At 48.9% G+C, this 21069-nt stretch overlaps 1 protein-coding gene across 1 annotated transcript in view; it reads left to right on the top strand.

Annotated features, from left to right (window-relative positions):
- TRPV3 (transient receptor potential cation channel subfamily V member 3) overlaps nt 1–15958 on the top strand; it is a 32918-nt gene extending 16960 nt beyond the window's left edge. The window contains exons 8-19 of the mRNA XM_032848971.1: nt 59–199; nt 1843–2123; nt 4227–4403; nt 5330–5488; nt 6105–6206; nt 7935–8008; nt 9869–10034; nt 11337–11403; nt 12673–12947; nt 14195–14307; nt 15445–15524; nt 15815–15958. Of these exons, the coding sequence (XP_032704862.1) occupies nt 59–199; nt 1843–2123; nt 4227–4403; nt 5330–5488; nt 6105–6206; nt 7935–8008; nt 9869–10034; nt 11337–11403; nt 12673–12947; nt 14195–14307; nt 15445–15524; nt 15815–15912 (1733 nt within the window). The 3' untranslated portion in view covers nt 15913–15958. The remainder of the gene's footprint in view (nt 1–58; nt 200–1842; nt 2124–4226; nt 4404–5329; nt 5489–6104; nt 6207–7934; nt 8009–9868; nt 10035–11336; nt 11404–12672; nt 12948–14194; nt 14308–15444; nt 15525–15814) is intronic.
- Nucleotides 15959–21069: the final 5111 nt, after the last annotated feature.

Below are 21069 nucleotides of genomic sequence, written 5' to 3'. Positions count from 1 at the left end.
GTCCCCCAGGGCCCAGCCGCTGAGCGCCCCCCTTCCTCCCTCCCCACTCCGTTCGCAGGGCAGACGGCACTGAACATCGCCATCGAGCGGCGGCAGGGAGACATCACCGCGCTGCTCATTGCGGCGGGCGCCGACGTCAACGCCCACGCCAGGGGAGTCTTCTTCAACCCCAAGTACCTGCACGAGGGCTTCTACTTTGGTGGGTGCTGCCCCCCCACCGTCCGGCCTTCCCGACCCGCCCCCATCCCAGTAGGCGCTAGCGGGCTGGCCTGGAGCCCCCACTGCCAGGTTCCTGCCCGCTCGCTCGGCACGTGGACATGTGGACCCGCCCCAGGCCCAGAGGGACAGTGCCCGGGGAGGCCGCTGGGATAGAGCCTTCTGAACTGGGGGAGGGGGCGCGAGTGGGCATCCACGTGAGCAGACTCAACTTCCCCTCTGCCCCTGCGCCCAATGCTTTCCAGGACTGCAAACACGCAGTCAAGAGTCAGAGAGGAAGATTCCCTGACTGACAAATTAGGGAGTTCAAAAGGAATTGGGGTTAGGATACTCTGGGTAGAAAAAAAGATTGTAATGCCTAATTTAGATATAGTGAAATTCACCCGTTTTAATGGATAGTTCTGTTCAGCCCCACAAATGTATACAGTTGACTAACCACAACCATGAGGGCAGGGTATAAATAGTCCCATCACACCAGAAACTTTGCCCCCACAAATTTGTCAACCCCTTTTCCCACTCCAGCCCTTGGCTGCAACCACTGACCTGTTTTCTCTTCTGGGTGGTTTTTTGTTTGGTTGGTTGGTTTTTATCTGTAGGACTAGCTGGGTCTGAGCAGCCATGAGGACAGGGTCTTGTACAGTCCATTGGTCCAACATTAGACCCTGTTGGAACCAGTGTTGGGAAATGTCTGTCAGGTGGGAGGAAGAGAGGGAACAGAAGGGAGATTGGAAGGGAAACAGTTGGAGACCTCCTGTCCAGTCCTAGTTCCATCTCAGGCTTGCTGTGTGACCATGTATGAGTCACCTGCCTTCTCTTTTCTTAAAAAACATTTATTGATCACTTACTATACACACCAGGCACCGTTCTAGGTGTTTGAAATGTAACAGTGAATGAAACAAAGATTCCTATCCTCATGGAACTTAGGTTCTAGACTGGAGGAAAATGATCAATAATAAACATAATAAATAACACTATGTAATATCTTAGAAAATGATAAGTGCTATGAAAATATAAAAATCAAGGCAGGGAAAGGGGGTCAGGAGTTCCAGGGTAGGGAAGTGGATTTCAATTTTAAATAGTGCAGTTAGGGTGACTCATTAAAAAGGTGATGTTTGAGTGAAGACTTGGTAGAAGTGTGGAGATGCCCAAGGCAGATGCTGAGAAACAGTACTACAAGTGAGGGGAACAGCCTGTGCAAAGGCCCTGAGGTAGGAAAAAATGCCTTGGCACGTTCTAGGAAAAGGAAGAAGGCCACTGTGGCCGGAGAGGAGTGAGTGGGGATAAGAGAGGAGGTGATGTCTGAACATGCAGGGCCTGTGGGCTTTTGCTGGAACCCGGGCTTTTATTCTGGGCGAGGTGAGTCTTTTGTGTTACTAGGATCAGTCTGGCTGCTATGCTGGGGATAGTGATGGAGGCCTGGGATGGAAGTAGGGAGATCAGTTAGGAGGTAATGGAAGTGATCCAGCTTTGGTCTCCCCGCTCTCCTCGTACAAGGCAGAAGGTGGGGGGAATTACAGGGAAGCTCGGGTGTCAGTCCTACTGAGGACATGGGCCTCAGTCCTAGGGCTTGCGGAAACTGGGCAGGTCTAGGAGAGAACTGAGGTCTAGTGCTCCCTACTGCCCCAGGCGAGACCCCACTGGCTCTGGCGGCGTGTACCAACCAGCCTGAGATTGTGCAGCTGCTGATGGAGAATGAGCAGACTGACATAACCTCGCAGGACTCACGGGGAAACAACATCCTACACGCATTGGTGACAGTGGCTGAGGACTTCAAGACACAGAACGACTTTGTGAAGCACATGTACGACATGATCCTGCTAAGGAGCGGGACGTGGGAGCTGGAGACCATGCACAACAAGGATGGGCTCACGCCACTGCAGCTGGCTGCCAAGATGGGCAAGGCTGAGGTGGGGCCTTGGGCGGGGGCAGGAAGGAGGGCAGGGAGGCTCCTGGCCAGTGCTTTGGCCTTTCTGGGGACCCCACAGATTGTACCTTGGCCTGGGAGAGGTCAGCCTGAAGTCTAGGAAGTACATTTGTGGCATGGGGTGGGTTTGTTCTGAGTGACCACACAGAAATATGGCACATGGGAGCCCCCTCTGGGCTTTAGTCCCTGACACTCTGTGTTTCTATGCCCTGCTCTGGGACTCCCATCTGGGGTCAGAGTGGAGGAACTTGAAGGCTGTGGTGACGTGGGACCTCACAGGCTTTGTGGCTGAGGATTCCTGTGTGGTGAGGCAGGCACACAAGCCAAAGCTATGTCTGAAGACCCTTAGGGCCTTCAGCCTCTCTCAGGAGGCTAGGAGTCCCAGAATGCCGGATCTGCATCCAGAGCCAGTGAGCTGCCTGAGTCTGGAGAGACCTCTCTCTGTCTGTCATGTTGAAACTCTGAGCCAGGTCCCCAGCAGAAAGTGTGGTTGTTTGAGGCCCTTTGTGCCCTGTGTGGAGTGGCTGAGGAGCTCAAGGCTTAACCTTGGTGAAGACTTGGGTTGAGGTGGGCTCCCATCGCTGTGGGTGCCTGGAGTCACAGCTCGGTCTGAGATCAAGGTCAGGACTCAGGTGGGCCCGAGGGCAAGGCCCAGAGTAGCTTGCTCTTCAGCTTCCATGTGTCCAAGCCCTAGGAGTGGACTGAGGCTCCTGGGAGGCTGTGAGAGGACTGGGTGGGTGCAGGGGGCTATTGAACAATCACAGCTGTGCCCGCCTCAGGGCAGCTGACAGGGGAGGCGGGGGCCTTGAGGGCCTTGGGCCCAGTGTCAGTGGTCAGGGCTGATGCCCACAAGGGACCTTTTCATTCTCTTGTGGGGGAAGGAAGGGTTGGAGATTGGCTTTGACAAAGGAGAAATTGTGTGCCTTCCCACCCTCCCTACCATCTCCTACTCTCCCCCAGGAACACAGTTTGTGGGGGACTTTGAAGAGAGTCAGATTAGGGTTGCAAGTGGAGCTTCCTGATAGCTGCTGTGGCATGTGCTGTGGTGCTTGGAGCATGGCCCCATGACCTTTTGACTCTCTAGAGGATAATGTGCTCCCCCGTGGCCAGTCCTGGGGAGGGGACTCCCCCATTCCTGGCCCTCTCTCTTCTTCATTCAGTGTTCTTTGGAAAACCTTTCTGGATGCTGCCCAAGTTGGCCAGTATGCTGGGAGTGGAAGGTGCAGAGATGCTTAGACCAAGGAACAGACCCTGTTCCTTGGGGCTCTTTGAGGCTGGGGCCCAGGATGGGGAGATTGGCCCTGGAGTCAGTCTGGAGGCTCTCTGCCTGGACTGTGAGGACAAGGCTCCCATATGAGATGAGATGGGAACCCCACTGGGTGGTGTGAAACCAGGGCTCTGACACTGTCATGTCAAGAACCCTCTTCCTGGGTCTTGGTTTGGTGCCCCAGGAAGCTCTGGCCCCAGTTCTGGAAAGGAGTGAACTGGAGAGCAGTGGCTCTCCACCTGGCTTGCACTTTGGAACTGCCCATGCAGCTTTACAAAACATAGATATCTGGGTCCCACCTGCAGAGCTTTGGACTGAATTAGTCAGTGGTGTGGGATTGTCGAGTGTCCCTAAGTGACTCTACTGTGCACCAGAGTTTGAGGGTCACCTGGAGAGTGGATTTCTCAGGCCTCTCTGCCAGGCTGGCAACTTGTATGGCCCACAGTGAGCCTCAGCTGGAATGGTCTTGACTGAGGGTAGGCTAGGGAAGCTGGAAAAACTTCTAATTTCTTCTCCCATCCAGGTCAAATAGAAATTATTTCTCAAAATTGTCAGTTCTCATATGCTTCACCGAATGGAGTCCCCAACTGGTACAAGGTTTTATGATCTTACTGTGCAGCTTTCTGCACCCTGCAAAGGGCCTCCGCACCTTTTGTCCCTTGTATTCTCAGTCCCTGGTGAACTAGGCAGAGCAGTGAGGTTCACATGGGTTCTGCAGTGGAAACCGAGCTCGGGGCTTACGGTGGCAGGTGCAGAATCCATCCAGGTGGGAACATCTTCCCAGCCCTGTTCAATGGCTGTTCCTCTTTCTGTCCCCAGATCTTGAAGTATATCCTCAGTCGTGAGATCAAGGAAAAGCCACTCCGGAGTCTGTCCAGGAAGTTCACAGACTGGGCATACGGGCCTGTGTCGTCCTCACTCTACGACCTCACCAACGTGGACACTACGACAGACAACTCGGTGCTGGAAATCATCGTCTACAACACCAACCTTGATGTGGGTCTCTCAGGGGGGCTGGGGGAGGGCTGGGGACGAGGGGCTGGGCCTCAGGCTGCAATGGGAAGACCTATGGCACTAGCTGGACATGTCTGTAGTCCTCCAGTTCTTTACCTCGGTGGGGAGAGTCAACACAGAAAAGGCAGGGCTAGGGTCGGTGCTGTGTTTACTTATTCCTAACTAACCTTGTGTTATAAACTTCTGTGGTGGGTGTCTCCTGGCCCCAGAATCCTGGGTAGTGTGAGACGGCGGGTGGGATGATTGGTGTTGATCTCCATCTTGTTTCTCCTTCTCTTCCCTGATGGTTCTATAATCTCCCCTACCCACAGAGAAGGCACAGCTGCAGCAATCAGAGAGGCCTTCCTGGAGGAGGCAAGGGCTGGGGCGAAGATCACTGAAGCTTGAGGGGAAGTGAGAGGATCAGCAGTGAGAGGTTTTCAGCTTTTGGGGGGAAATTGAGGCAGCAGATTAGACCTTCATGATCCTCATGTTACCAAGAGCCATGCTTACTGGAGCCTGCCTTATCTGGGGTCTCCCTGAACCCTCACAGCCTGCTGGTTGGTAGGGCAGTTTGGATGATTTCAGTTTTATAGATGAGGAAATCGAGGCCCTGGGAGTATTGGGGGTTTTCCCAAGGTTACACAGTGAAGGGGCCAAGTTGGTTCCAGTCATGGCCCTTCCCCCTTGCGGCTCTTGCTCCCCATTAAGCAGCGGGTCCTCCCACCGGAAGCCCAGCTCCTGTGGGGTTTGGCTGCTGCCTGGGGGCACTGGGAAGGAGCTACAGGAGCCAGAAATTACTCTGCCCACATTTCCAGCCAAACCAGCCTATGGGACAGAACGATTGGCCCCTTCTGCCAGGGGTGGTGCTGACTCAGGGCTCCCTTTGGAATGAGGGCCCTTTGAAAGTGGTGGTGTTCTACCCCCAGAACCGGCATGAGATGCTGACCCTGGAGCCCTTGCACACGCTGCTGCATATGAAGTGGAAGAAGTTTGCCAAGTACATGTTCTTCTTGTCATTCTGCTTTTATTTCTTCTACAACATCACTCTGACTCTAGTCTCCTATTACCGTCCCCGGGAAGAGGAGGTACGTGGGCCCCTGGAGGGAGGCGGGTGGGGTGGTCAGAGCTCCAAGAGGTTGGAGAGTCCCATGTGCATATGAGGAAACTGAGGCCCAGAATGACCAAGACATTTGCACGGCATTCCCCAGTTGTCATCCTGCACAGCTTCTAGGGAATTGAATACGTCTCTGGTCCTCAGCAATTGTGGGGAAATCTGGAGGGTTGGAAGACCCAGGCTCCACCTTAAATCTAGAGCTAATTGGGTGTTTCTGCCATGAGGGTCGGAGAAATGGGAGGGGGGATTCCCCCACTCTGGGCCACAATTTCCCATTCATTACATGGGGCAGAGTTTTAGCTTCGAGTGTCCTCTAAGTGTCTGGATATGAATGGGTTCTGGAGAGAACAAATACCATGAGGTGTGAGGGGTCGTTAGCATGGATTGGACTGTAGAGTTCTGGGTCCCACTGTGGGTGGGTACAGGGGCACAGAGCTGCCTTTCTTTCTCTCCCATTGTACTGAGCTTGGGCTTCGCGTTGGCTCCAGCTCAACTAGTGGTCTTGGCACGTGTGTGTGAACCCTACACCCAGAGGGGCCTTCCTCATTCCCCGTCTTGCTCCCATCCATTCTTTCCCTTCTTCCCAGGCCCTCCCACACCCCTTGGCCCTGACGCACAAGATGGGGTGGCTGCAGCTGTTAGGAAGGATGTTCGTGCTCATCTGGGCCATGTGCATTTCTGTGAAAGAGGTGAGTGGCCCACTAAGCCCCTTGCAAGGCAGGCAGAGTGACCACAGGCCTGGCTTTGATCCACCCTGCTCTGCCTGACTATGGGGAGGGGGGTTCTGGGGAGTACTTCCTTTCTAAGCTTCAGATTTTGTAGATCCAAAATTAGTTTCTTAGGCAGACCTGTCCCACCTACTTTATCTATCCACCCTTCTATCCCTCTATCAGCCATCTACCCTCCCAGCCCCTCAGTGACCCGTCCTCCTGTCCGTCCATCCACACCTTCAGTCACTTCTCTCACTGACCCAGCCCTTCGTCTGGGTTTATCAATCAGTCCCTTGTCAACCATCCACCAATGAATCAACAGGTATATTTTGAACACCTTCTATATGTGGAGCCCTGGGGGAGGTGAGAGGGAAAGAGGGAGTTTATCCTCTTTAAACTCACAGTCTTGTGGGGGATTTCAGATAGGCACAAACATCTGGATCCTAAAATGGATGATGTAAAGGGCCCTGTGTGTGGTTCAGACCAGCACTCAGAGGAAGAGAGATGACTTTTATCTGGGGACAGGACAGGGAGGGAAGGCATGAAAGCAGAGGTGGTATTTAGTCTGCAAGGGCGGGATTTGGCATGAGGGCACTGAAGAGAAGGTCATTACAGAGTGGGCAGGGGGAATAGCATTAAAAGGCTCAGAGGCAGGAGAGCTAATCCATATCTTTTTTTCTTTTCTTTTAATTAAAATTTTAATTTTAATTCTAGTGTAGTTAACTTACAGTGTTACATTAGTTTCCTTTGTACAATATAGTGATTCAGCAGTTCTGTACAAGACTCAGTACTCATCACAGGTGTACTCATAATCCCCTCTACCTAGTTTCCCCCAGACTCCACCCTCCTCCCCTCTGGCCACCATCAGTTTGTTCTCCATAGTTAAGAGTCTGTTTCTTGCTTTGTCTCTATTTTTTCACTTTGCTCATTTGTTTCATTTCTTAAATTTCACATGTAAGTGAAATCATATGACATTTGTTTTTCTCTAACTTCTATCACTTAGCATAATGCTCTCTAGCCCCACCCATGTCATTGAAAATGGCAAAATTTCATTCTTTTTTATGGCTGAGTAATATTACATTGTATATATGTCCCATCTTCCTTATTCGTTCATCTATCAGGGGACACTTGGGCTGCTTCCATAGTTTGGCTATTATAAATAATGCTTCAATAAATATAAGGGTGCATGTATCTTTTTGATTTTGTGTTTTTGTATTGTTTGGGTAGATACCCAGTACTGCGATTACTGGATCATATGATATTTCTGGTTTTAACTTTTTGAGGAAACTCCACACTGTTTTCCACAGTGGCTGCCCCAGTTTGCACTCCCACCAATAGTGCAAGAGGGTTCCTTTTTCCCCACATCCCCACCAACACCTGTTGTTTCTTGTTTTTGGCTTTAGAAGCTAGGCTGTGTCTGGGGAATGGCAGCAAATTGTGTGACTGTGCTGCTTTGCACACAGTGAGGGTGAGGGTAAGGCGGGGGGAGTGAGAGATGTGAGAGGATTTGGGGGTGCAGCCACTCCTACCCTGGGATGCCTCTGCTCCCGGGCATAGGTCCCCTTCTGTATTTCTCACCTGGGCTCTGGCTTGGCCTTCATGCCCTCCCCCTCACCGAGTCTCAGTCCTGAGGAAACACCGCCTTCCTCAGATCCTCCAGTGAGAGGCATGCAGGGGGTGCAGCTTTTCTTTCCTTTTTGGCCTCAGGGCATCGCGATCTTCCTGCTGAGACCCTCAGATCTGCAGTCCATTCTCTCTGATGCCTGGTTTCACTTTGTCTTGTAAGTAGGTCTGTCCCATTTGGTCACCACTGCACAGGCAGAGCCAAAGTCCTGTATGGTGGCCGCTGTGTCCTCTGGAACCACCCTCCCATGTCACCATGTCCCAGTCATTTGGCCGTAGTCTCGTGGCCAGGGACCTCCTCTCCCTTCTAGTGAGAGAAGCCCATGGACACCCATGGAGAGGACCAGAAGAGCCTAGCACAGTGCCCACCATCAGGTTGCAGTGATGACTGTCTCCACCCTGGCAGGTGTGGCAGAGAAGGCAGGAAGAGGCTTAGTGGTGGTTTACTTCTTCAGGAAGAGATGGTCTGGGCCAGTTCCTCCTAGTTTTGTGGGATCTAGAGGTTGCCATCTTGGACTCTGGCAGATCAGGGCTGGAAAGCACTAGAGAAATCATCAAGTCTCATCCATAGGCACAAAAACCAAAGCCCAGAGCAGGGAAATGAGTTACTCAAGGTCACACCAAGCCTCGGTGCTGTCAAAGCCAGCCCCAGCCACCCCGTCATCTTCACCTTATGCTAGAGCAGGTGTGGCTACCATGGGGCCAGGAAGCCCAGCTCAGCAGCCTCTCTGAATGAGGTCACGAGTTGACATCAGAGGCTTATGGGACATCTGTCTCTCAAGGAACAGAGGCTGATTCACCATTGCTGCCATGCGAAGGAAATAGGACTTGCAGTGTGGAACGAAGTACGTTGGGCTCTTTGGCTCTGCAGATCTCACCAAAGTCCTGCCTCAGAGTATTTGGGAAGCTGGTTCTATAGGACCTTAAATCTTGGCCCAATGTTTCCAAATACCTAGGTGTTTATTATGTATGCACCTGCCTTCTAGAGGCATAAATGGAATTCTTCATCCCTGTGGGCAAGTGGGGTGCCCAGATACTGCAGTGAGTAGATGGACCCCATGATATCTCCCTCATGGGAGTCTTCCACCTTTGAGAAAATATAAGAATTCCAGTGAAGCGTTTGTTTATCCAGCCACTGGCTTTAGTGCAGACAAAAGTCACCAATGCATTGCCCTGCTTTTCAGCTTCTTAGGTGTTTTGTTAACGAGGGATACATCATGCTTCCTCACTTCAGTCTAGAATGCATCGATCGCCCAATCATTTGCTTTTCATTGCACATGAAAAGCAAGGCTGCCTGTGTCCTAACTTTAACTCATTGGATATTTTACAATCATGGAGACCGTCTGATGTTCTAAGCAATGGAGCTTTTTATCTAGATGTCTGCATCACTGATGATGTAGTGATGTTTAGGAGTTGATGCTGGTCCTGTGTGTTTGTTATATGTTGTACTTTAAAATATATATAACCTAAAGTTGCCATCTTAACCATTTTAAACGTACAGTTCAATGGTGTTAAGTACATTCATATTGTTCTGCAACCAATATGTTCAAGAGAGCTATCATTTAGCACATATTATAGTTGTTAAAAGACTTTTGTAATGATTGGCTTTTAAGTATAGACGTTGTTAGCTTTCATCATTTTTGTTAAAAATGCAATCACTCACTTACCTCCCTTAGTCTACTCCAGCGGCTCCCTGATCTATGTGGGCATCAGAAATCACATGTGTCAGTTAAGATATATGGGCTTCTGAACCAGAATCTCCTTGAGTCCTCAGGATCTGTACTTTTAAAAAGTCCCTGCCAGCTGCAGTCCAAGTGCTGTCGGCTCTGACACATGTCTGCTGATGCCATCCGCAAGGCTGGATGTTCGAGTCAAGAGGGTCTGGGTCAACCTTACCTGTCTCTTCCGCGTTACCCTTCAGGGTGCCATTTTGGGGGTGGAGGGGAGATTGGGGTTGGAATGTCTCCCTGGATGCTGAGAAGTAAGTAAGGCTCTTGTCTCCTGTGTCTCCTGAACAGTTTTGTCCAAGCTGTGCTTGTGATACTGTCTGTCTTCTTGTACTTGTTTGCCTACAAAGAGTACCTTGCCTGCCTCGTGCTGGCCATGGCCTTGGGCTGGGCAAACATGCTCTACTACACGCGGGGATTCCAGTCCATGGGCATGTACAGCGTCATGATCCAGAAGGTGCGTTGCGGGCTTGTGAGCATCACAGACACACAGGCATCTGTGCTGGGGAGATGGGGAGTCCTCAGAGAATGTCCATTTTTCCAATGGGGAAGCAGGTTGGAAGAGAAGCCTGCTTCTCTCCCTCCCAAATACCACTGTCTCCCTTTGCTTGTGGCTAGATCTCACCCCCAGGCTGTGGTGTGCTGGTAAGTCTTTAACAAGTTTATTGCCCCAAGGATATTTACAAATAATGAACTATATAATGGCCTTTATTTAAATTCCACATAGACAGAAGCATTTGTTGATTTTTCTTGGACTCCTGTATCTGCTGCCCATTTATGGTTGCAAGTGACAGATATGTCAATATCGGTTGATGCTTTCTTGAAGGAGTAAGATGAAAGTGAAACAGCGCAGCCTTATGAGAACTTCCCTTGCTTGTCAGTGATGCGAAGTACTTACTCGCTGATTTGAATAATAGTTCTCAAATATTCAAAGACTACTTCATGAATGTTACTGTCTTATTCATGACACAACAGCTACAGATAGGACACATTTTAAATTTTAATCTGCCTTACCATCATCTCTATTGCCGTCTTAAATCTAGATCTAGACAAATGTAGGTCTAGACAGTCAGCAAAATCATGAGTCTGTGATTTGTCCCACTCACTGATTCCCATAGTGTAAATCCTAGCACGGCTGATTTCCAGCTGCCAGGATGATGGAGTCAAACACAGAGTCAGGAAGCGATGCTCAGTAATGCAAGATATAGTAGGTACACAGTATGGCTGCCAGTGACCTAAATACCCTTAGTCACGTAGATAATTGTAAAGTGAGTGATGAGTTTTGAATATTTATTATCTTTGTTTTTACTATAATTTACTTTAATTATAAGTTTACACAATTTTTCATAATGGTTCTGTTTAACAGCCAGATTACAAAATTGATAAGAATGTAACCGTCAGCTCTAATGAGCTGACATCAGGCGCCAGCACACCACTGCCCCCAGGAAGCGTGAGGCTTTCCGACACGAGACACTGTGAAAAGAAGTGCTCACGTACAGAGTGAATCACCAGGGACAGGCACAGACTATGTGCCAGAAGGGGGAGGGAGGAGAGCAGGAACGGAAGGGAAGGCTTCTTGGAGGAGATGGGACCCAGAATGGAGCTTTGGGGCATCAGAGGGTTTGCTAGGGGAAGGGAGAATGGTCTGGGGGAAGGCGTGGTCAGGGCGGGGGTTGGAGGAGGGTGGGAAGCAATAAGATCAGCGTCTAGTGAATATATACCTAAATCTTACCCTTAAATTATGTTTCTCCTTTTATAGGTCATTTTGCATGATGTTCTGAAGTTCTTGTTTGTATATATCGTGTTCTTACTTGGATTTGGAGTAGGTAATTTATTTATAGATAATAGGAACTGCCACATTCATAAAGCACTTTATACAGATGTCAAAAGGACAGCGTCCCCAGCAGCCTCAGCAAGTCATGTCACCTACCAGCGGAGCACTTGCCGTGCTTAGCATTTTCCAGGCATTGTCTTTTTATTTCTCTCAATATCTTGACCAAGGGGGAGTCACCGTCCCTGGTCGTAAGGTAACTGAGGCTTAGAATCAGACCTGTCATCCACACTGTGGGGTGTGCCTCCCGCATTCGCATCCAGCATCTTACGTGGCCCCCACAACCTGAAAGAGGATTGGTAGGTGGTGTTGGCCCCATTTTACAGACAGGGAAGGTAGAGTCTGCAGCAATGTGACTGATGGTCTTTGAAAACTAGGAGTAAATTAATGCATCGAGGTAAGCTCCTTTGGCTCCCCACATCATGTTTCTTGCGGTTTGGTTCAGGTATATCTGTGAGGGCTCTCCTGGACACTGGGGATGGGGAGCCCCCTCTTAAAGTCTCTTCATTTGTACAACCTGATTTTATTTCTAGCTTCTGCATAGACAGGTATCATTGAATTTTCCCATCTCCTCCATCCCCCTACCCCACCCCTCATCCCCAGCCATGATCATTGGCATTTGAAATTAGGCAGACATTCACATCTTCTGGTACCTTTGCTGGGCCACAGTGTGTTTATTTATTTGCTCCTTCACTTGCCTATTTATTCTTCCATGCATTTACTCACTCATTAATTTGACCATCCATCCATCCATCCATCCATCCACCCGTCTATCCATTTAGCAATAAGCCACTGCTATGGTGTGTTGGAAAGAAGAGAAGAAAGAGGCCACAGTCTTCTTGGCCAGGGGATCTCTCTACAGAGGGTGAGGAAGAGACTCAGGACCTTCCAGTCTTGGAGGAGATGACCCAGGCCACAGGAAGCTGGGAGCCCAAAGCGGGACACACAGAGATTATAGATCGCAACTCTGCAAGGCTGGGAGTGATCAAGGGCTGAATGGCAGAGTAGAGGAAGGAGAGAAGAGTGTGGGCTTTGTTAGGCAGGAAGAGTTTTTTACAGGAGCTCATGGCAAGAGAAGCAGCCTAAGGAAGCTTCTAGGAGCTGAGGGAGGCGGGAGGTGAAATTTAAATAAGCAGAGGCTGAGGCTGTAGGCCTGCAGGGTGTGTGGGGGAGGGGCGTGTGTGTACATGCAAGTGTGCAGGAGTTTGTTGGGTAATTAAGCAGCCAGAGCACCCGAGGAGAACACCCTCTTCTGTCCTCCCAGCCCTGGCCTCGCTGATTGAGAAGTGTCCCAGTGACAATAAGGACTGCAGCTCCTACGGCAGCTTCAGTGACGCCGTTCTGGAACTCTTCAAGCTCACCATTGGTCTGGGTGACCTGAACATACAGCAGAACTCCAAGTACCCCATCCTCTTTCTGTTCCTGCTTATCACTTACGTCATCCTCACCTTCGTCCTCCTGCTCAACATGCTCATCGCCCTGATGGGAGAAACCGTGGAGAATGTCTCCAAGGAGAGTGAGCGCATCTGGCGTCTACAGGTGAGCCTGGCAGGACCCCTGCTATGAGGGTCTTCCTGGGGACTCCATTCAGCACGTTGTATGGACAGCTGTCTGTACCAGGGACCTGGGGTGGGGGCTGGGAATCTGCATCAGCTCCCTGTGGTTGGCCAGGTTTGGGGAGATCTTAGTCTAGGGTATGGGCAGTATGACTGGACAGCAGCACAGGTGAGAAAAACTCAGGCTTACAGGCATGATCTGCTCAGAGTCTGGTGTGATGTGTGGATGTTGAAATATGAACTTTGATTGCATTAAGAGGAGTATACGGCATAGGACAATGGAGGTGACAATTCTGCACTCCTCCATCCTGGCTGCAACATTCCTTACATGCTGGGGGTCTTACACACTGAGGACAGTAACCCACAGGATGGTCCAGAGCAGGTTACCAGGCTTAGGAGAGGACTTGGAAACTGTGCCTCACAAGAAATGGTGTTGGGACTAGGGTTGAAAAAGGTAAGAGTTTCTTCAGGTATCTGCGGAGCTACTTGTGAAGGGAGAGCTTCCTTCTGAGGTCCCAGATGGCAGAACTGAGGTATCTGGGCAATGACAGGGAGAAAAGCTTTGCTTTGTCACGAGGAAGTTTCTAATTATTAGGTCCTTCTCTCTCTTTTTTTTTTTTTTAGATTTTATTTATTTATTTGACAGACAGAGATCACAAGTAGGCAGAGAGGCAGGCACAGAGAGAGGAGGAAGCAGGCTCCCGCTGAGCAGAGAGCCTGATGCAGGGCTCAATCCCAGGATCCTGGGATCATGACCTGAGCCGAAGGCAGAGGCTTTAACCCACTGAGCCACCCAGGCGCCCCTATTAGGGCCTTCTTAATTGGATTGTTGATTCCATTCAAGAGAGATCTGACAAATTGTTGATAGTTAAACGGTGAGGGGAATCCAAGCCTGGCATGCAGGTAAGATTACACGATGTCAGCACCTCTCTTCATTGTGGGATCCCAGGATCCTAACATTTTCAGTTAGGAAGCTCCTGGACTTCCAGAAACAGTGTTTATGTTGTGTTTAAAGTAATTTGAATACCTTTTCCTAACTTACTGGTTTTTCATTTTTGAATTCTGGAGATTAGCTGGACCCTTCGGATCTGTGCATTAAGCTTCCAATTGGAGGTGAAGCTGGCTGTTTGGTGGTGTGTGTGTGTGGGGGGGGGTGTCTGCACACTCATACAGAGCTGTGTTCCTGGGCCGGCTTCTCATTGATGTGCTTAGGCTCATGTATGTCCCCAGAGAGCCAGGACGATTTTGGAGTTTGAGAAGATGTTACCAGAATGGCTGAGGAGCAGATTCCGGATGGGAGAGCTATGTAAAGTAGCAGAGGAAGATTTCCGGCTGTGTTTGCGGTAACAAAGGGAAAGGGGCCCCCTGGTGTGTGTCTTTGGGGGGCTGAAGAGAGAGGAGTCAGTGAATGTCAGAGAAATGGTGCTGTCCTTTGTTTCCCAAACCACACCTGCAGTCGGTTCTGGCCTCCGTAGAACATGGAATTTGCTCCTATGTGGTTGCTAGCACTGGGACAAAGCTTCTCCAGTTTCTGCAGGGAGAGGGAAGGAGACTGCTGGTGGCCATTCCCATCTCTGCCCGTGCAGCTGCCTCCGTGGCCTCTCCCGGTCCACTCTCTTGTTTAGGAAAGATTTGCCAACCCAGCAGTCTCTGTCCTTTTCTCTAGCCTGTGTGCGTTCATGGAACACCAGGGGACCTGAGCCATGTTTGTCATGGGTGACTGGAGAGGGAGACAGCTACTTGGGACAGATATCAAGGTTTTTGGTTTTTAAAAAGTACCTGCACGTGCCATGACCAACTTTTCTGATGATGAGTCTACTTTATCCTCTGGCTGACTGCCTGACCTTATGGATGCCTTCCATGTATACCTCACCATGCCCAGCTTCTCTGACTGAAAGTCCCACGCTGTGGAAACCACCGTTTCCAGCTCTATAACGCTTACCCTGACGAATATCTCTGATGTTCACACCCTCATTCTAGAGCTGCTCCCTGAATGTGAACTTCAGGCAAACCACTGCCTCTGTTGCAATCTAGCACCTTAGACTCTGCCCACTCTCATTGGGGCCTGAACCCTAACTGCATTCTCCTAGTGCAACCTTAACTCTAGTTTAACCTCAAGCTTCTAAACTTCTACAAGTTTAATCCTCACACTGTCACCTCAGCCTCGGCCCTCTCCCCCTCCTTCCCCATGGACCGCCTCTCGGCAGGCAGTAAGGCACAGCCGTTGCTGTCTGAAAATGTCCCCTTGACACCTCTCTGAGTTTCTGCACCCCACACACTGGGATGGGACTGATCCCTGAGGGCTGGGAAGATGGGGAGTTTTAAACCCCCAAACTGCTGAATGACCATGTGTGGTGGGAGTCCCAGATCCCTGGGATGGAAAGAAAGGGAGTGTTTAGAACACTCCAGATGTCATGCTAGTTGTTTGCATTTAATGAGGTGCAGTTGAGAAGTAGTGAGAATGATTATCACACTTGCAGGATCAATGAGGTGAAGTGGACTGAATGGAAAACACATGTCTCCTTCCTCAACGAAGACCCGGGGCCCGTGAGACGGACAGGTACCGTTGCTGTCTCAAAGTGTGCTGACCATGCCTGTCTGATCACGTGACCAGGGGCAAAGTGTGTCTGAGGGCCCTGATTTTCCCCATCTGCAAAATAGGAGGTTGAATTAAAGGGGTTCTCAGGTCCCTTTCAGCTGTGACATTTTATATCCCTGGTAGGAATAACTTTTAACAATCAGGTGGGGATAAAAGAATGAGGTGGTGTGCTAGACATGGAATCCCACATTACAGAGCATCACCTTGCTAAAATAGTGGTTTTGGTGTTTTGTTTTGTTTTGTTTTTAAAGCAGATTTCAGCAAAATCCAAGATTCTTCCAGAAGCAACAGCAAAACTACCCTCAACGCATTTGATGAAATAGATGAGTTTCCGGAAACTTCGGTGTAGAAGCAAAATCCAGAGCTGGTGTGAGCCTGGGCTGTCTAACACTGCAGTCCGGGCTAAGGGCCTACAGCAGAATGTGGCCTTGCACTGCATGGCCAGAAATGGAAGGCAATCTCATGCCAAGTGGTGGCTAAGCTAAGAGGCAGCTGTCAGTCTGCTTGAATGGGAAACACCCTGGATTATTTATTTTTTTTACTCAGCAAAGGGTTTGTGTAAACCCATGGCTAGGAGTCCTTCAAGTCCAGGGCGAAGGCCTGGGCTCACCAACTGCAGGACAGCTTGGCTGGGAGTAAGGGCTGGCGGGGAAGGGGCAGAGGCCTGAGGAGCAGAACTTCCTTCCTGCCAACCTCTCCTCGACAGCCCCCAGCCCCAGCCCTCACTTTCCACTGTCTCCCTTACTGTGACTGGGTCTCCTGAATTTAAGCGATTCTTGATCCCATCCCATCCCAGAACAAACAGGACAGAACTAAGTCGGACGTCCTTAGGGTCGAAGGGACTGAGCTATGGAAATGCCCTTCTGGACCCTTCAGGGAACAGGAAACTACCCTTGGGATGAGTGCCTTGGTACCCCAAGGCTCGAACTGTCTCAAACTAAGAGACATTTTTAGTAGAGTAATTAACACAGTTAATTTTTTATTTTCAATAGAGAAAAAACATTTCAGTTTTGAATGAAAGTTACTTCAGATGAAGTATGTGATTTTAAAAGCTGAGAAACAGATTTGGGGATTTGGGGCTGGATATAAGTATTATATACTTGGCCTCAGCGTGGCCAGAGCAGGGACAAAAAGCTTTTCTTTACACACACAAAAGTCCACATGAGACGTGCCAGGCAGGGCCTGTGTGGGCTGCTGTGACCTGGGTGGAAGAGCTTGGCCCTTGTCGTCGTTCTGGCCCTGCCGTCATGTATGCCTCCCAGCTGGGAGCGGGGCTTCTTCTGATATAGAAATAGCAGCTGCTCTGTTTCCATGGTCTTAAATCTCAGAGGTTACTATTATATATCAGTACTTCTCATTGGAAGAATTTAACAAAATACCCAGAATGCTCTGGTTTTAAATGTTTTTGTTAACTGTGAATTTTGAGGCTGAAGAGAGGGAGTGTGAGAAAGGAGTGTTTGCCAAAACATAGGGCTTCTTTTTAGAGCCTCATCCTCTGATCTTTCTCCCCCTGAAATTACGCAGAGTCAGTCTGAGGCAGAGGTGAAGTGGGGATGGGAGACTTCTTCCAGATTACTGGAACTTAAACAACTATAAAATCTGCTCTGCCTTAGGAACCTGGTCAAAGTATTCATGTGAGAGTTTCTGGAGGCGGGATTATCAAGGTATTAACCACGAGTTTGAATTTTAAAGGGCATAAAAATCAATTTGGCCTTTTAGACAACTTGGCAATTGGCTAGTGAAGCTGACTTGAGGCAAACTGAGGAGTGTGAGCCAAGCACTCTGGGCCCCTCTGGGCCACTCTGGGCCCTTTTCTCCACTCCGGGATGCTCTGTGTGCCAGCTTCCCTGGGTGAGTGGACACTTGGCCTTTGTGTCCCTGATGAGCCAGGGCTGGGAGAGGAGGGGTGGGTCTAGGACGAGCCCGAGACCTGCAAACTTTGCTGCAGTCCCTGTACTCCCAGCTGAAGCTGACCAGGGCTCTAAACTGTGGTGCTCTGGTGTGAGCAGGGGTAGCAGGGATGAGGTATGTTCTCTGGAAACAGATGATTGAGGGAGAAGGGTTGTCCTGGAGGCGGGAGGAGCACCTGTGTTCCAGATGGGCAGAAACAGTGCCAAAGGAAATTTCAAGGACAAAGATTTTGGTTCCCTCCAGTCTAGCAAATGCTCCAGATATTGAAGACGTTTAAGCAGAACTCATTAGGCATGTTAAGGATCACAGTCAGATGGACCGTGAGGTCCTTTTAGCCTGGAGGTCAGCATCCTGTGCCGGGAGTTCCCTACTTTTGTATGTCCAGAGCAGATGTCCTGGTCTGAAGGGCAGCCATTGGGATCCATGGTGCCATGATCTGGGAATTCCAGGATTGTTTTGGTTTGGATAGGAATGGATGAAGTTGCACAGCTCTCCATTTGCCACTTGAACAAAGGCTGCGGGGTAAGGCGAATGGAAATCAATAATGGGATCTTGGTCCTCTCACGCATCTGAAGAGCTGTTATCTGTGGATCTGGATGGAATCTGGTGGCAGGGGCATTTTCTGTACCGTATTCATCCCTGAAAGACTTTCAGCCAAGGTCACCTGAGCCTGGGTAGGTTTACCAAGGCGAACGGAAGCAGTGAGTCAAAGATCATTGGTTTGAAAGAATCAGTTCCCTTATTTTATACCTGGAAACTAAAGACCAGAAAAGAAAGTGGACTTGCTTAAAGCCATACAGCCATGCGGGAAGTCACATCAGAATTGCTGGAGCCAGAGTGCTCTGACTCCTGGGCCACAGGTGTCTCCCAGCACAGTTTCAACATAGTTATTCAGTAAATTTGAGCCTGCCTTTGTGGTTGCCACATATATTACGTCAGGGGGCTAAGGGATTTTGCTCAGATGATTCATGTTGACAGTCTACATGTTCCCAGTGATCCCCAGGACAGGTTTAAAACTCAAGTGTGCACATAGGTGTGCACAAACCACACACACACACCACATCACACCGAATCCACCAGCATATCAGGACATCTTAAAACTTCAGAATTTACATTTCAGTAATTTAAGGGATAGGCATTTTTCCAGGGATGGAATCCCCCATGCTCAGATAATGGTTTTGGCTGGGAGTTTTCCTTTGGCTAGACTTCCTAATAGAGGAATCTATTATTCTAGACATTATGTGATGTATGCACCTGGAATAAAAATGCTGCTTACCTTCCTCTCTGGGATGTAGAAGGTGTATGAGATTGTACTGTGAAGTAATTAAGCTCTTAGTAGGCTCCTGCCTCAGAGAGCCCAGTATTATTGAAGTTCCTTTCCTTCCTCAAGGCCTGGTTTAACTGTGTCCTTTTGCTCTGGGCGGGGCCCAGGTGGATGGGCCGTATTCCTGGCCTGTAAGCCATACTTGAGTTTTGCATTGATTTACATGTTTATACTGTGATCTTGGTTCCAAACATAGAATTATCAGCTTGTTCTCTTTGAATGTGCCTGATCCTTGTCAATTTTAATTCACATACTTGTTCTTAGTGTTGTGTGTGTGTGAAACTCTGTGTTTAATTAAGAAGTCATAAATAGAGTAAGAACATTTTAGTGCCATTGAAGAAATGCTTTCATGATTTCTAATAAATGTTTATTTTGCCTTGCTATGATTGTAGTTTATCCTTTATCTTACGTATGCTACTATGAAGACCAACTAGGAATCCTAGAGTGTTGCTTAATCTAAGGCTAAAGGAAAGCCCACTTTTTGGACCTGAAATATTGGTCCCAACTCAGGGACAGAGTCAGCACACTGTGAGACAGGTCACCTTTGAACAGTGTTTACATCTCACAGTGTATTGATGTCCAATACCCTAGCTGAACCATGCAACAACTCTAGAACCAGTTTGAGTAAAGAGGGACTAAGGGAGTTGAAATGACATGCCCAAAGTATCACAGCCAGAAAATGTCAGCAGCTCAGGCTTACATGACCCCCAAGCAGTGCTCTGTCTACCATGTCCTGCTGCCTGTCAATTTATTTAGTGTGGCTATAACACCATGGCTCCACGCAGAGATCAGAAAGTATAAATCCCTTCGGTCCACTTCACAGGACCTTTGTGAGGAGGCAGTGATATTACTATCATTACTGGCCAACTCATATGTGTAGTCATTTGTAAAATTCTCTTGTTATTTCATAAGGATGGCAGTTCTTAACTTGAATGCTAAGACACTGCTGTGTCTTGGTGGGTTGCAGAACTTGCAATTTATTAATCAGTGATCTGCTGCATTTGGTGAATTATTAACTTAATCCAAACAACTCCTAGAGCAGCATCCTTCACTGGGATGTGTCTTCTTAAATGGCAAAGAAATGGGAATTGTACATAATCTACATCCTAACTCAAATAAGCTTCAGCTTCTAATCTAGGAATGTGCTATCCATGGGAACATTCTGGGTGGACTGATAGAAAAAGGGTGGAAACCCCTCTTAATAGGATATATTCTGGGAGTGGGATGTCTAGGTCAATGGGTATGAACAGTTTTGTGGTTCTCAATATTGTAAAAAGTTACCTTCCAAAAGGTATTTTGCAACTTAAGCCTTTAAGATGATATGTTTCCTATTTATAAAGCTTTTCCTGTCACACTGGTTATCTTAATAACACAGTGTTATAGGTTTGATGAGTATTATATCCCCATTTAACAAGTGGAGAAACTGAGACTTGGAGAGACATGGAATGATATCTAAAGGTCACAATGTTTTTTCCTGGGCCATGGGTCCAGGTTCTCTGAGGTTTACTAGTCAGTGCTAGTCAGTCGTGCTAGTCTAGCCTGAGTCACATTTAAGAATACGTCTCATCCAGGTAAAGGGAGTGTGGGGGTGGGATAGGGCTTCAAGAAGAGGGAACAATGTGGGCAAAGACTAGGGAGCTTGATGCAGCTGAGGATGGAGGAATCTGTGTGGCCAAACTGTTGGGAACAAAGGGACAAGTGACATGAAATAGGGCTGGAGAGGTAGGCAGAGGCCAGAGCACATAGGACATGTTCAGCTTTCACATCAAGTTTAGAGGACTCTACTAAAAGGCTTTAGAGAGAGGAATGACTAAATCTGAACATTCCTCTGTTTTTGCAATGGGGTTGCAGGCTTAAAAGGGTATATGTTCCCCCCTGCCATCCTTTGGGACACAGTAATGTTTGAAGAGTGTACAATGAAGTGAATTCCAATTGAGAGTGATGGGCAGGCATACTCAGGGAGTGGCTGGGAGAAAAGGAAAGAAGGCAAGGACATTGGTGGGATATGAAAACACTTCAGTAGAGAAGGGATGTTTAAGCACACTCAGGCGACTAAACTTTACTGGGCGCTTATAGATTGAAGACACTGGAAAAGAGATCGGTAATGTCTTCAAGATGGGAGGAAAGCAGAGAGGGGCAAAGGGGCAGGCCAAAAAGTCTTTAAGATGAAAGGAGAGTTAAGGAGCATTTTGAAGGAAGAGGAGGAATTAGCTAGAGCAAGGGCCGAATGGGGGTGAGGGGTAGAGGAAGGAGGGAGAGAATTCTGAGTGG

The sequence above is a fragment of the Lontra canadensis genome, unplaced genomic scaffold (genome assembly GCF_010015895.1).
Source record: "Lontra canadensis isolate GAN:19392208 unplaced genomic scaffold, GSC_riverotter_1.0 scaffold217, whole genome shotgun sequence".
Lineage (NCBI taxonomy): Eukaryota > Metazoa > Chordata > Mammalia > Carnivora > Mustelidae > Lontra > Lontra canadensis.
The sequence above is the reverse complement of the archived record's forward strand: the minus strand, read 5'-3'. Positions and strand labels throughout refer to the sequence as shown.